Below are 16,956 nucleotides of genomic sequence, written 5' to 3' on the forward strand. Positions count from 1 at the left end.
GCGATATGTTTTGATCTTCTGATAGTATAGAGTCTTTTATTTGAAACATACAAAAAAATTCTGTCACAAAAATTATTGACTGAACTTATTCACACACGACGATGTTTTCTTTCGACCAAAACAGCTCCCACTTGTTGATTATATTAGGAATCAAGGTCTTCTCCGTTCTAAGTATCAACCTATCAGCATACCAGCAACTCTTTCTCCAAAACACGAGCAGGTCTCTTTTACCAGTACTCGTTTAACAAACTCCAAAATTCTCTCCTCCCTTTCATATACTAACAATCTCCTGAGACCCAGGTATTTTTTTTACTTGGTGTCGCAAATATTTTTAATAGTTATAGTTCTTGTGACTTACTCACTTGGACTTTATAGAATCAAGGAGGTATTCGACTTCTCAACTTGGACCTGTCTCTCGGTCCACCTTTCAGCCATCCACTTCTAACTATTAACACCACTGGCACTTGCTTCTTAACTGACTACACAACTGCTTCTTTCGGATGACCATCACATAATAATCTTTTCTACTCCAAACTTTTAAAACATTCACTCTCTTTCATCCCCACTTCAAACTCGCTAACCAATCAGAAAATTCCTATATCCCTCCTCTTCTTTTACACCAGAAAAACCCAAGCATCACTTCCAAACAACTTTTTTTTGAAAATGTTAACGGTTTTATCTTATACTTTCTAATTATAATAACTACCTGGTTGCTTTGGCCTTTCCAGCGAAACAAAACCAAAGGCTTTTAAAATATAACATCTACAAATACCGGGAAACAATTTTCTATTCACATTTAAGTATTTACTAATATTTTTCAGTCCTTCAGGGTAAAACTCATTATGGATAAACCCACTGCTTAAAACTAACTTATAACAAATATTTACGAATGGATGTACAGGGCGTTGCAAATTTATGTGCCCGCGTTCTATAACAAAATAAAATTGTATTCTATCTTTGATTGATAAAATGAAACACAGCAATGTATTAAAATGTAGTACAATATTGCCAAAAATATAATCTAATAGCATTGTTTAATAAATAGTGTGTACCTATCTTTAACAATTTGATTTAAATCATAAGTATTTTTTGGAACGCCACTGCTTTGTTTGGTGAGGCTTTACTGTTCCTAGAAATTTCCGCCACTATAGTTGAAACGTACTCTATTATATGAAAAAAATTAAAAACAAAGTTTCAAAAATTTCAAACATTGCAACACTTAATTTCAAAAAAATGAATTTTTGGCGCATTCTTTAACTCTTTGTGGCCGAAGTTAATTTTTTCTTTTTAATACTGATTTTTTTGGTTGATTTATGAACCGGTACACATAATAAGAGATATTTTTATAAAAAAAATTATTTTTATTTAGTTTATTCAAAAACATGTGGTTCCATAAAGTGACCACTAGGAAACTAGACCAAAATCAGAATCAATTATTTTGGTGAAATTTATAAAAACAATTGTTTTTTCACTTAAAGAGAAGTCCAACACGACATGTAGAACAATGCCACCTAGAACGATGTGGTTGCGCACGCGTACTGCAATGGGCACAACGAACCTTATTTCCGTGGATTGGAAAATGGGCACATTTATCATATTTTATTTCAGGGGGAACTATAGTCTTAAATTTATTTGGTACACTTTGAGAACTCCTTCTGCCTTTTTTATCTGGATCTGGTTGTGCTCCAATTAATCCCAACGCTACAGTCAATCTAAAGTCTTTCAGAGAAAAACTTGTTACGTTTTCTGCCCGGTCTCTATATAAAATATAACTATTTACTACAGATAGATCCAGAAAATGCCAAAACAACCTATGCCACCATTTCTTAGACTTGCGATTTATTTTGTATACAGAAATATACATATCTGACTGGTCGATATACCCCATATACTTGTTAGTCTTTGACTATTTGAACACAAGCAATGTCTTGAGAGGTACTATCTTTGATTTTTCTGGAAACAGTTTGGATATCATTTGGGTTGTGGAAGTTACTGAGAAATAGAACTGGCTTGCTGTCCATCCACTTTAGATATACTAGACCTTCTTCAGTGATTCCTCCATTCTGAAGTTCCTCTTGCCATTTTTGTTTTATCGTTGACTAAATTTGTTGGCTGATTCTTACGTTTCTTTCTCACAGTTCCACATGAGTAAATGCCAGCCTTCAAATGGTCACTGGCTAACTGGATGGAATTAAAAAATTATCAAAATATATTTTATGATGCTTGCCTACAAGTAGACGGGTTAAATTTTTTGCTACTCTGGAACCTAAATCTTCTTCGCCAGAGCCAACTTTTCCAGTATAAATCTGGAACTGGGATACAAACCCAGAACTATCTGCTCGTATCCAAATTTTATACCCCCTTTTTATTGGCTTGAGAGGTATATATTGACTAAAACCTATTCTCCCTTTATATTTGAACATCGATTCATCGATACTTTGATTTTGTCAATCATTGGTCGTAACTTGTATAGTTTATCATAGCCCTCGTCACCTTTCTGGGGTTGTACTGTATTATCGTTCATATGCAAATTTCCCAACATCCATGAAATCGATCCCTGGACATGACCGATGATATAAAGTGATCCCTTACTTGAAATTTAGATGACCAATAGTCTTTATAACTAGGCTTTTTCATAAATCCCATCATCAAATTCATTCCAAGGAAACACTTCATTTCGGCACCATTCGTGGGAATAATACGTTCACCAAATTGCTGCGTTGCATACAGATTTGTTTGAAAAACCATGGTTTCAAATAATTCATTCGGAAATAGACATAAAAACGTCTCTATAGGACTTTCAATTTGTTCAGGTATGCTGGGTCCAAAACTTTCGGTAAAGGGTGCAGTTGTAGTAAAAAAATTTGCATTACTCGTCCATTTGAATTTTTGATTTGGAGCTGTCTCAATGTCAGTATCCTCGTCTGTCAGCATCCTCGTCATTCTCACTGTCGTTATTATTTGATGTAACTTAAAACTCGTCATCCTCAAACTCATCTAATTCATCCTCAGATGGAGCCCCTGAAGTGACAGAATCTAAATCTGATGGTATTTCGTCAATCAAAGCATATGCCTCGTCTGAGGCCAACTTCCTAATGTCCATGACCAACACCTGAAGTAAAACAAAAACAGAGATGTAGGCATATTACACTGACCTGGTGGTTCCATAGGAGAACCACACATTTTATTTGCAAATAGTAAATTTATGCTAAGTTTTACAAACACCAAGTTATCAAATATCACAAAAGAACCGCATAACAAACATAAATAACAAAAAACTTACAGAATAAATTGCTGATTTCAAATAAAATATATTGTTTGTCGTTGTTCACTTCACAACACTCGTGACTTATACAAAACAACTGTCGATTAGTGTGTCTGAACAATAAAATATTACGGCGGCCAGATTTGTATGAAGTGGGGATATACACAGAAATGCATTCCGACAGTGTGGTTCCAAGCAATCACTTCTAGGCCGTTAACAAAAATTATTTTATTTGTGGTATCTTCATGGAACCACTGGGCCCCAAAGGGTTAAGATACAGTAACAATAGGAAAAATACAATTTTGCAATCTTCAAAATTTGTATAATATATTAAAGAAATGTAATTACCACATATAATAAATAAAGCACAAAAAAAACTGTTGAAAATGTACCGTTTTTTAGCATTCTAGACTATAATAATCCCATGGATCGGTGTTAATAGAGCACAAAAATATTTATTTTATATCATAAATTGTAATTTGCTTAACAGTTTTTTAAATTTTATATCTGATAATTGCACAATTTTTTTTTTTAATTTTTAAGACAAAAAGGATGGTTATGTCCAGGTTCCCATGAAATTTTCATTCGCAGTCGACGAAAAACGCAATCCTAATATTTTGGAAGGATGTAGAAATTTGGTTGGAGTCAGCCAGCCATCTTTATGTTTATTAAAGCCATCCACTACATCTGCAGAAAAGTATTTGGCATATCCAAGAAGTTGTAAAGAGATTCAAGAAAACGGTAAGTAAATTTATGAGCTATATTTTATGTTATCTATGTTCGTATATAAAATAGCTAGTAAGGCATTGATATTAACTTATAAAAAGTACCTACTGTTCGTCTTTTTCATATTCTTAGAATGTCCAGTCATCAAATAGATGTTTGCTATTATTGTTGTTTATGATTTTACGAAAGAAAGCGGTTTTAAAAATTTATTTTTTCATCATTTCAAACCGTTTGAGTAGATATTTTAGGGATATCTTTTTTATTTAATTGGCTGCGATATGTATCTGTGATTGAACCCATACTAGTTATTTTTGTCATATCACTAATAGACCAAAAATTATTGTTCTTGATTGTGAATAATAATAAATAACACGGGTTAACAAGTTAAACCGTGACTTAGGCTTTTTATTTAAAAAAAAAGTCCATTGAGTCATTACGCCAACACTGATGACGTAATGTCAAACACATAATATAGCAATTGATAACCATTTAAAAATTAAAATTGGCGTGTTTTAAAATTTTTTCCAAAGTAGTCTGTTTCTAAAATATTGAACTTATTCCATACTTTTGCATATGTATCTCTATTTTATGCTTTTGTATAACTTTAACTATAAATGTTCCCTAATTCATCTTAAACTTCTAATTATTTTAACCTTCACTTTAAGATTTTTTCATTTTATTCCCAATGCAATAAACCAGAAGAATTTCTGGTGTATCTTAATAAATGTATAATAGTCCTATAGTCGACACAATTTTTATTATGCAATTGCTTAACCGTTTCAGATATTAAACATCATCATCGAATATTATTTTAATATCTACTGCTATTAGCATGGTATTATATACAACTTTAGGATAGTTATGATTAATATTCGTTCTATACGATATAAAACAGTTGAATTATTTTTGTTTCTAAAGGAATTAAGATTTCCCCCGACAGTTGCGATTATTGAGCACTGGTTTAAAGCCAACAAGCCTTTTTTGTAGAAAAATATACATATCACAATTGCTAGGTATTAATTGTTAGGTATTAATGTTATACTAGGTACCCTAATTATTTCTACAAATAATAATTTCTCTCCTATAACAAAATATTTCTTTTTGTTGAATGCATCCTTTTTTGAGTTTTTATCGGTTTACAACAAGAATCTTGTTTTCTTAATAATAAGAGTAAACACCAAAGAAATAATAATAACAAAAAGTTTACAAATATTGGCATTTGCAGATGATGTTAATATCATAGTTAGAAGCAAAAGAGAGGTGATAGAAGCAATTAATGCGATAGAAAGAGCAGCACAAAACAGAGGCCTAAACATTAACGAAATAAAAACCAAATACATGAAGGCCAGCAAATCGACAGGCCAAAGAAACCTACAGAATCTGACAATAGGAGACTATAACATCGAAAGCGTGAAAAATTTTACATATCTAGGTTCACTAGTTACCGCAGGTAACAACCTCAGTGAAGAAGTTAAGAGAAGAATACATGTCGCTAATAAAACATATAATGAACTTATTAAACATCTAAGATCTAACAACTTTACAAGAAAAACAAAATGCAAAATATACAAGACCTTGATAAAACCAGTCTTTGTATATAGATCAGAGAAATGGACACTGTCAAAGGCGATGAGAACCTATAGGTACGTTTGAACGAAAATCCTTAGACACATATATAAGGGGGTGAACGAAAATGACATATGGCGCAGAAGATATAATTTTGAACTATACACAGCATACAATGAATCCGAGATCATAACATCCATAAAGATCGGACGTCTACGCTGGATGGGCCATGTTGAACGGATGTTGGAGAGTGAAACACCAAAATATATAATGAGGCACAAACCATTAGGGAGAACGTCAAAGGGAAGACCCAAACTTAGAGACATGGAACAAGTGGAACAAGATCTGAAAACAGTATTACCAACTAGAATAACAAAGCAAGGAGCAGAACAGAATGACGGAAAATCCTAGAACAAGCCAGAAACCAGAAATGGCTGTCAAGCTACTGATGATGATGATAACAAGAATCTTAATCTATACATATTTTGCATTTATAGATCACCTGATTCTTCCACGGAACTATTTTTTCCAAACCTGTTAAATTTGCTAGACAAGTTAGCAAAAAGATTCTATGCCGTGAATATTAAATATGCTGTTGCTTTTGCTACCCAATTATCCTTAGTTAATATTTTCGAATCGTATGGTTTCACAATGCACGTTAATTCTCCTACAAGAATTACTAAAACAACATCTACTATAATTGACTATATTGTCTCAGATTGCTCACCACTTGATGTACGCTCTACAATTAATAATGCAGGACTATCTGATCATAAAGCAGTATATACCAAATTTAACACTCTTAACAAACAATTCTCCAAAAACCCAACGTTTAGGTAGGATTTTTTCCGCTCAGGACTTTCGTAAATTTCAAAATTTGTGCTTGACTTCTGGGTGGCACTTTACCTCTGTGGACGTGTACTATAATTTCAGTGATTTTTTAGATAGCCTTGTCTCTATTTTCAATAGGGCTTTTCCTTTAATCACAATTAAGTCAAAACCTCACAAATCCTGGACGACCAAAGGTATCCGCATATCAGCCAAGAATATGCGTTCACTAATGTACATCAAGAAATTTAAAACCAACGTCTTTGTCACTGAATATATCTCCTAGTACAGAGAAACCTGTCTAAAATTTATCAAAACAGCTAAAAAATGTACTATCGGAATCGTTTGAAAAGTTCTAAAAATATTGCAAAAGAAGCTTGGTCCATAATAAACGTTTTTTGAAATAAAACTAACACAGCCCAAATATTTTCTTTTCCAAACCCTGAAAATCTAAATGAATACTTCGTTAATGTGAGTAAAAATATAACATCAACTATTTTGCCATCTCAAGATCCTATTCCCAATTAAAAAAGGTCTTGACCTCATTCTTTAAAAGACCAGTTGATAGATTTGAACTGATCCAAACAATCAGCAGTATCAAACGCAAATCTTCCTGTAGTACTGATGGGCTATCCAAAAGAATTTTCATAAATCTCCCAAAAAATGTGTTGGAAGTCCTGGTCTCACTAATTAACGATTCCTTTAAAAGAGGTATATTTCCATACTGCCTAAAGACAGCCATTATTATTCCTCTGTATAAGCGTGGTGAAAAATCAAATGTCTGCAACTATAAATAGACTTATTTCCTCACTACCGGTCCTATCCAAAAATTATTGGGAGAGTTTTAAAAGCCCGATTTATGTACATTTTTGTTGAAAACAACATTTTATCACAAAGTCAGCTTGGTTTTTTATCTAATAAATATACCAGTGATGCATATTTTCTGTACTACATGAGGTCTATCAAGCACTAAACAATAATCTTTATACTGCCACTGTTTTTTGTGGCTATGACAAAGCTTTTGATTTTGTAAATCACATTATTTTGATAAAAAAAACTAAAAAAATTTTTACGGAATTTCAATTATTTATTTGAATTGGTTTTAATCTTACTTGAGTAATAGGAAACAACTAGTTAGAGCAAATTTTTCTTTTTGATGATGATACCAGTATTACCTGGAGGAACTCAATATTGCAACTGTTGCAAACATGCAACTATAACTTCTAATCTACTTAAGATAAAAAACTGGTCCTACTTTTACTTTCTTTTTAAGTGGATAAGACGTCTTACCCACGTTTAACGACGGTACAATCAATTTAGCATCTTCCAAAATAATGAATATGGCCTTCCTTTTTTGTGTTTTAGTACAGCTGCCCAATCTGATGTTATTTTTTGGCAATACAATCTTAATGTTTGTATTATTAGTCAACACAATTTTTACTATGCAATTGCTTAACCGTGTAAGATATTAAACATCATCATCGAATATTATCTTATGTTCTACTATTTTATGCTATAATGTTCTAATTTTTAATTCTTATATTCCTAACAGTTTTAATTAATTTAAATTATTATTTTAGGAAATAATAAATCTGGAATATATGAAATTAAGCCCAGGATTAGCAGTAAACCCTTTGCAGTTCTTTGCGACATGGAAATTCAAGGCGGGGGATGGACACATATCCAGAAAAGGTTCGACGGATCTCAAGATTTTTTCCAATTGTGGAGAGATTACAAGTTTGGCTTTGGAAATCTAGATGGAGAGTTCTGGATGGGATTAGAGAACATTTATCACATGACAGGTAAGAATATAGATAATATAAGGATATAAAAACAATGGGCTGGCCGTGAATTTAAGATGGAAGAAAACAGGTGTTAAAAAAACTGCTGAATGCAAAAACACAGAAAAAGAGAGTTATTGTGAGACTAAAAGCGATGGGAGGATGATGTGGATAAGGGCGCTAGAAATCTCCTAGGCAGTCGATCATGAGGGAGAATGGCTACTGACCGTAATAGCAGAGGGTAATAGGCTTTTTGTTGTAACACTCGTCCGGCCAGACAACTGACAGTTTTTTTAAATAGTAAAATAGTATAGTTAGTATAAGTAGACCACTGTAACAAAAACCTATATGTTTTCTGCAGTCGATTTTTTGAACTTAATTAGTTATTAACAAATTAAGGTCAAACAACGGTAAATTTTTGGCTTTTTCTGTCTATCAGCAAAAAGTGAAGTATTTAAAACAAATTTAATAGTATGAAACTAATAAGTTATATAAAAACCTCCAGAGTGGCGTTTTTAAATGTTTCTATCCTTATTTTTTGCTTAGAAAATTGCAAAATAAGTCAAAAATTTTGGTTTTTGTAAATGTTAATAACGTTTTTAAAAATAAACCTTTTACGTTTATATTACACACAATATTGGGTCTTGTGTTGCTTAAAATATGTTTAAAATTTCAAGGCGATCGGTGAAATGGTTTAAAAGTTATTAAATTTGTTTATTATAAATTAAATTTTTTGCAACAATATAAGTCGAAAAATAATGAAGATATAGTAATTATACGGGTAGCTTCTAAAGAAAAATATTTATTCTATTAATATTATTAAAAAAAAAATAAGAAAAAATAATTTTTAATATTCCAATAATATTTTGCAAAAATATGTCGATTTTTTGCTTATAAAAAATTAGAATAACTTTTTAATCATTGCGTGCAAGAAAATGTTTTTTATATTTAGAATGCCTGTATTTTTTTACAAATTTAAAAGAAAACCAAATTGACCTATATTACTTTGAAACGAAGTTCTACCTCTGGGTCTAAAATTCTGAGTTAAAGATATTTTAGTTCTATTAAATCCACCCGTTTATGTTACCTTGCTTTTACATATCAACGTAAAATTCACACTTCGCTATTGAAGTGGGACCTATCTGGACCCCAGGCTTTTCCGCCACCCCTCCTTATCGTGTGACTTACGTGAGGAGGCTTATGATCTGACAGATACTTGGGGACACCCTCTGTTTTTATTGACTGTGGTTAAGCCACCTAACTATAGTGGTAGCACAAATATCGGCTTTTCTCCCTATTTACTTTACTGACTATTAAATTTATTTCAACTTGACATCGGTGTCCCCAAAAAAAAGAAAAAAAAGCGTGTGTTCCGAACAGAGAGCCACCAGCCTGGGCTAATGACTCTCTGTCCGAAAAATGTGTGTGCTCGTTCACTCAGCCGCCGAATTGGCAAAATGAATTTTGTTCTCTCCGCCGGCTGAGTGCTGGAGTGGGGTCTGGCCACTGAGCCCATGAATGCCGCACATGACCTCGGTGCTAAGGCTAAGAGTTCGCGCCAGGATCTACATACGATCTGCCTGACATACCTATGCCTATACGGCTGATTTATAATAGGTCTGTTGGACCTTTTATATCTATATATTATTTAAGTACTTTAGAAACATTATTCATTTGATGTTCTCGGTTCGCTAGGCTTTGGTTTTAATTTAGACAGTGAGTGGGTTTTTTGATTTTTATAACTACTACTACTACTACTAAACTACTACTAAATATACCTTAACTATGGGGTGTGCATTCCCATAAGGTGTATATTGCTCGCACACTCCCCATGTATATATTTTTTTGGGTTTTGTTTTTTATCTAATCTAAGCTACTACTAAGTGTGCGTGTGTTGGGGTGTCCATTGCTCTAACACACCTTGGTGTATATTATTCTTATATAATATCTTTTTAGTCTTACCAGACTGTGACTGAATTGCTACAACCATCCAAACTCATCCAACCAACCATCTCTTGATTGTTCTTTTGTTTATTTCTATTCTAATATTAAATTATTTACTAAGTAATATGAGCCGAATAATATTTTACTCTAAATTGAATTCTTTATTGTATTATTTCAGGATTTGAAGCCAATGAACTGTTAATAGAACTTATTGATAAGGAAAAGAAAACAGCACATGCCCATTATACATCATTTGCCATAGGCCCTGAAAAGGATGGGTACAAATTGACTGTACTTAGTGGATATTCAGGAGGCGCGGGTGATGGATTAACAGCACATTTAAATGCAAAATTTTCTACTTCAGATATGGATCTGGATGAAAACTCCGGCAGTTGTGCTAAAAGTTATGGTAAATAATATTTACTTATATTATATATTATTAACTCTGTGATTTTATTAACTAGAGTCCAGTTTTCCTGTATTAAGTAAAATGAACTACTATCTTTATTGGTAATTAACCACAATTTCTACATATATTGTTATTATTATACCACAAGTCTTCTTCTACTTCGCGTGCCATATCAGATTTATCCGACGTTGGCGATCACCATTGTGAAGGCTTCTCGATCTTCTGCAATATGAAATAATTGTCCTGCATTTGGTATCTGAGTCCATTCACGATTGTTTTTTAAACAAGAAACTTGTTTCCTTCCTACACCTCTACGGTCCTCTATTTTGTCTTTAAGGTTCAAGTGTAATATTTTATATCGACTTCCCCTTAGTATATGTCCCAGATTAGACATTTTTCGATGTTTAGCAGTCTTTGTACACACCTAAATATGAAGACAAAAACGCAGATTTATAAAACATTAGTGCGAAGTATTATGACATACGGGGCTGAAAATTGGATCATAAACAAGAAAAACAGCAGTAAGATAGTAGCAACAGAGATGGAATGCCTGCGAAGATGCTGCAGAGTAACAAGAATGGATAGGAGAAGTAATGACGAAATAAAGCAAAGAACATCAATAGAAACAGACATACTAACATTATATAGAACAAAAAAGATTAAAGTGGTATGGACATGTAATAAGAACTAGCGACAGCAGATGGATAAAGAGAATAGCCGAATGGAGCCCCATAGGAAGGAGGAAAAGAGGACGACCCCGAAAATCCTGGAGGAACGAAGTAGACGCAGCCATGAGTAAAAGATTACTAAACGATGGAGAATGGAACAACAGAGAGAGATAGAAACGGTTGAGCGAGGGAAGGCAGTGAATACTGTAGAATCCCTAAATATATATATATATATATATATATATATATATATATATAGCAGTCTTTATCAGTTCTCTATCTTTGTTGACGCTCCTTAGTACTTCTTCATTAGTTTTCCTTGCTGTCCAAGGTATCTTCCGCATTCGTCTATGAACCCACATTTCCAATGCTTCAAGTTTGTTCATGATCGATACTTTTAGCGTCCACACTTTTGCACTATACAAAAGTACGGACCGAACATTACACTTAACCATTCTTTGCCTTAGTTCTAAACTGAGACGGTTATTGCAAAGAAATGACTTCATTTTCATGAAAGTAGTTTTAGTCATTGCTATTCTACGTTTTATTTCTGTCTGGATCTAGTTGGTCCATTATCACAGTTCCCAAATATATCATTTTGTGAACTATCTCAACTTGGACTTAGTTTAATTGAAGTTTTGCATCGGGATGTGGGTCACGACCAAACACTAAAAATTTGGTTGTGTTTGAGTTTATTTTATTGCTCATTTCCTCTCCTACCTCGTGAATAAGATCAAGCAGAATTTGAAGACCTGCAATAATATCTGATAGAATTACTGTATCGTCTGCATATCTAATCACATTAAGTAGTTTACCAACATACCTCAAGTAGAAGACTTTAAAATGATCGGGTCAATATTTTTGTGGTGCGTTTTTGGGACAAGTTCGTTGGCGGATAGTTCATTTAATTACATGAAATCAACTTTCCCTTGAGAATACATACCTGTCAGAAAAAATTCTAGTCTAAGATTTGTCTTTAAACAAGTAATTAACTTAAAGCAAAAACTACCAGAATGACAAGAAAAACTAACAAAACAAAGCAGACAGTGACAGGATTGGCAGAGGAATGACGTATTAAAAAACTGTCACGAAAGGAAACGAAAATAAAGTTAAAGGAGTAGTAGCTTTACTGATAAATCGAAAAGTAACATTTAGAAACAAGATAGTAGAATCCAACGGAAGTGAAACCAAAAACATAAGTAACAAGTAATTAAGAAATTGAAGAAAGCAAGAGGAGCTCCATGCTTCAACAATATACCGGCCGAATTTCTTAAGTACAGTTTTTACTGTCTTGCTAAGTAGATACGAATCTATTTTGTGAAAGTAAGCAAATATATACTAGCAATAATAACTCTATAGAAATAACTACTAGTTTAATTTTTACTCATTCCAGTCATATCTTGATTCAGTCTCTCGTTGAATATATTAATTCTAGATAAGAAAACTAACGATTTTCCCATGAAACTCTTTAATACATTTATGTTTTTTAATTACCGTATTGTCAAATTCTATTACAAGCCTAAGAAGGTATCTATAAAATCCTGGCATCCATTGGTAGCGGAAATCTTTTTAAAGTAAGCTAATGTCACGGAGAAAGGCGCTCTGACATTTTCTGTCAAAGTATGACACTAGACCAGAAGACTTCAGGGAAGAGGAGGATTAACCGTGTTTCGGCTAAAACCTTAACCACAGCTCCAAGTAGTGGTCTTAACACTCAATACAAAACTAAAATCCATATTTTAGTTATAAATAGTTATCTTTATAAAAGAATAACTGCATTATATTAAGTTAAATTTACAACTAGCTGTACATATTACCAAAAATAAAAAAATGAGCATAATAACCGCCTACTACCAATAGAAACAAAACAAGGAAATCTTTCCGTAAGGCTATGAAATAATTTCGATACTTACCGGTTTCTGGCTTTCGAGATAAAAAGAAACAAGATTTTAGAAACCTACAACTCAATTTCCTCCTTTGTGCTCTCCCCATTCTTTCTCTTCTCTCATTATTACGTTTACCATGTTTCTTTTATTTAGCCTAGAACCCACTCGCTTCTAGAAGTTTTTCTCTTATTTGTACACCTCTGACAGTTGAAAAAGTGGGCGGAAGTGTCCGGCACCTCATAAACAACACAGTACGCCGAGACATATTTATCTATCCTATTTGTGAAGGTGATATCTTAAAGGAACAACTATAAATATATATATATATATATATATATATATCCTCTAAAAAAACAGCTGATCTGGTAGATTGGTAGATGAAAAGGGGGGTTGAGAAATCCAAGTGTACTCTGTTCAACAGTTCATTATATTTCGCCAATTTTCATTGGCTTCATCAGATGAGAGGTACAATTATTTAAAATATGGTAAAATACAATTTAGTAGTTGTTTGTAAAGATATAAATACCCCATGGGAAGCCCCAGTACAGAAGATAATCTAGCGGAAAAATAAAGATAACCATAACTTCAAAAAACTAAGTAAGAAAACAGCAACTGGTAAAAAAAAGGGGGCGAAAATTGGCTCCTAATAAGAAAAAGGTAGTAAAGAGTGCAAGAAAAAACAGAAACCAAAAAAATCTAAATAAAAGAAAAACAGGATAGCCGATGATGTGAAAGAGCCGGTGAAGGAGATGTAAAAGTATAAGATCAAAATCTTAGCGTTACAAGAAATTTAATGGAAATATCAAAGGGCAATAGTAAAAAAGAAATACACAGTGTTTTATTCCGGAGGGTCATAATGGTATAGTTTTCCTAATTAGCAGGAAACTAAGGGAATAGGTAATAGAGCGATAGATAGCAATCTAATTTTACATTCTTTAATGCATATGCTCCGACTGAGAATGCCAAAGAAGAAGACAAAAATGAGTTTAACAAGAAACTCCAAAAAAATGATATACCAAAATATACCCAAGAATGGGAGATTAATTTTACTAGGAGATTTTAACGCAATGCTAGAATCAGACATAAATAAAGACGTAGCTGGAAAGAAAACTCTCCACACAATTACGAAAACTAACGGGAGAATGCTTTGTAACCTTGCCGCAGCAACAGACACATTTATTTATTATTAGCATACACTTTAAATACAAAAAAACAACTGGGGGTATTTAAATAGATCATATTTTGATATAAAAAAAGAAGAAGAACAACTGAAGATGTCAGGTCATATCGGGGTGCAAACGCAGACTCTGACCACTTTCTGATAAAAGGAAATGTGAAAATAAAAATAATAAAAATGAAATGAAAAAATGAAATGTAGGGAAACTAGAGTCAGATACTATGGTATTGCGTCTCACTTATGCCATTTTTGATAAAAAAACTAAATAGTTTGGATAAAAACTAAAAATACTTTAGAGATTTTCTGGGCAACAAACAAAGAAATGGCTAAGGGAAAAGGAATCTGTCTTACATTGGTAACTGGCCTAGGCCAGCAACTTTGGCATTAGATGTAACAATTTAAAACATTTCCAGCCACGTTGTTGGGAGATAGTTGCAAGAATATTAACAAGCCACACGTTGGGCGCCAGTTGTAATCGATTTAATTTGCCTACCACATTGGGGGTCACTTGTAACAATATATAATTGCTTATAAGGAGCTAAATGTGGAGACTGAGCAAATAATGGGCTAAAGATAGGGTAAGCAAATAAACTGAAACGTTTGCAAGCGGCTACTCTTGTTTTGTTTGGAGAGTTGTGGTCATGAATAAGGTTTCTTTATTTGAGGAACTGGAAGGGGTAACTACAAAGAAATAAACCAAAAAAATACTTACAGAGATTTCCTGGGCTAAACTATATAAATTGGACACCGTTTAAAAGAATCCTCTTGCTGGATAGAAAGAAAGGCTTTTCTTTCCTAAAAAATGTTTAAGGATAAAAATCTTTTTAAAAGAAATAATTTTAAACTCCTGGTTTAAAGAGAAACATCACATATTTATTAATATTTTACATTAACAGTTATTACACACAATATTAACAAAATTTATCAACAAACCTTACATTGGCGCTATTTGTAGCAATTTAAATAATTATTATAAATTAAAACATCCTAATTTTGATCAATATTACTTACATTGAGTTTAACCTTTAAACAAAGCAGAATTTAAAATTTTGGTTATGTACCAAATGACAGAAAAGGATAATACCAAATGACAGAAAAGGATAATACTGACTGTCATATTATGTCGAAATGAAATATCAAACCTTGTTGAAACAATAATTAAATATTAAAGATAACTTTATTTAAAAGAATATAACAATTACTTGGGATTGGATACAAATCAAACAAACTATCCCACACAAACTGCAAATGGTCTGGGGTGACCCTTGGAAACACAAAATGGACAAATCTTGGGGAGGTCAAACATTAACTTGGGCTTCGCGGATTATCCTGGATCATAACAAAATGTATTCTTCAAAAGTCGGCTAATTAATTCTTACTTAAAACCATGTGGACTTCCTAAGACGTTGAAAACGATGTTTTACAAAGTCCTCACATAGGACACAGCACAACAAATCGGTGATTAAATAACTCTCTGAACACAGCCTGCCAAATAGCATTTTGAGTATAAATTCACTTCTTAACTCATACAATCAAGCAAAAAATTGCCGGTTATGAAATACTACATACCGAATCCGAATCCAAACTACTTCTCCAAACTGCTACTACACTTTACTATTTTTCGATGACAAAAAACGAATAACGAATAACCATAACGAATTTTAACAAAATCCGGACCCAAAACAGTTAAACTGACTGATTTTGGCAGCGGTTCTACGGGGAGTGATATAATCCTCTCAAACTCGGTCTCTTGTCAGCACCCATTTTCTCATAAACTTAAGTGGAAATATATATTTATTTCACGCGCAATATTAGTCAGAATCAAGATCAAAACAAATACCAATCTGTGTTTTATAAACAAGAATAAAAATGTTTATATTATCAATCTTAGCGTCATAAAAAAATGATAATATTTTTGATGATTTAACTTGTGCAAGGTTAATCAAAATGCTACAATTTAATTATTTTAAGGTATACAAGAAACAAATGATAAGCTTTAAAAAATCAGAACTACAATTTATGCATCGTGTTAATTTATCTCATAAGTTTTAAATAAAAATTGTTATTTTGTTTTTTTGTTTTTTTTTAGAGGGTGGATGGTGGTATAAAAATTGCTTCACAAGTTGTTTAAATGGAAAGTATTCAAATGTTATTGTTCCTGATGCTATTAAATATCATGGAATAAACTGGAATGGATTTCGATCAAAGGAATATAATTTATCCGGATCAAGGATAATGATCCGACCAATAGGAAGTTAAACTAAATAATACCAACAAAGTTTACGATGTTTGAAATAAATTTAAATGAAAGGTATACTAGCAATAGATGGCATAATGGATTTATATTAAAATATATCTAAATTTGTTAGCACCTGTTTTATATTACTAAAAAATACCACATCATATATCCCATATCACGTCCTGTATCTTGTGTAAATCCTCCTATGTTGCCTTCCATAAGGTAACTTATAGGTACTGCAAAAAGCATTTCTGTACTTGCTCAATTCATTAAAGTTGACAGGTATAATAGCGGCTTCAGGCTGAAGAACAATGTACTAACAAAACTGCAGTATAGTAGTCTGATGAATCTCTTTTATTAAATACAAGCATACCTAGAGCTCTAGAAACTATCATGTCAATATGGTTGATAAATGAGAGTGCGAAGATCATAACAATACCAAGATCTCGGGTAGATGTAACTTGGTA

At 32.7% G+C, this 16,956-nt stretch overlaps 1 protein-coding gene across 1 annotated transcript in view; it reads left to right on the forward strand.

Annotated features, from left to right (window-relative positions):
- LOC140446806 (microfibril-associated glycoprotein 4-like) overlaps window positions 1-16,621 on the forward strand; it is a 39,209-nt gene extending 22,588 nt beyond the window's left edge. Inside the window, exons 3-6 of the mRNA XM_072539397.1 lie at window positions 3,809-4,006; window positions 7,966-8,187; window positions 10,289-10,519; window positions 16,340-16,621. Of these exons, the coding sequence (XP_072395498.1) occupies window positions 3,809-4,006; window positions 7,966-8,187; window positions 10,289-10,519; window positions 16,340-16,509 (821 nt within the window). The 3' untranslated portion in view covers window positions 16,510-16,621. The remainder of the gene's footprint in view (window positions 1-3,808; window positions 4,007-7,965; window positions 8,188-10,288; window positions 10,520-16,339) is intronic.
- The last annotated feature ends 335 nt before the right edge of the window (window positions 16,622-16,956 follow it).

This window comes from Diabrotica undecimpunctata, chromosome 7 (assembly GCF_040954645.1).
Source record: "Diabrotica undecimpunctata isolate CICGRU chromosome 7, icDiaUnde3, whole genome shotgun sequence".
Lineage (NCBI taxonomy): Eukaryota > Metazoa > Arthropoda > Insecta > Coleoptera > Chrysomelidae > Diabrotica > Diabrotica undecimpunctata.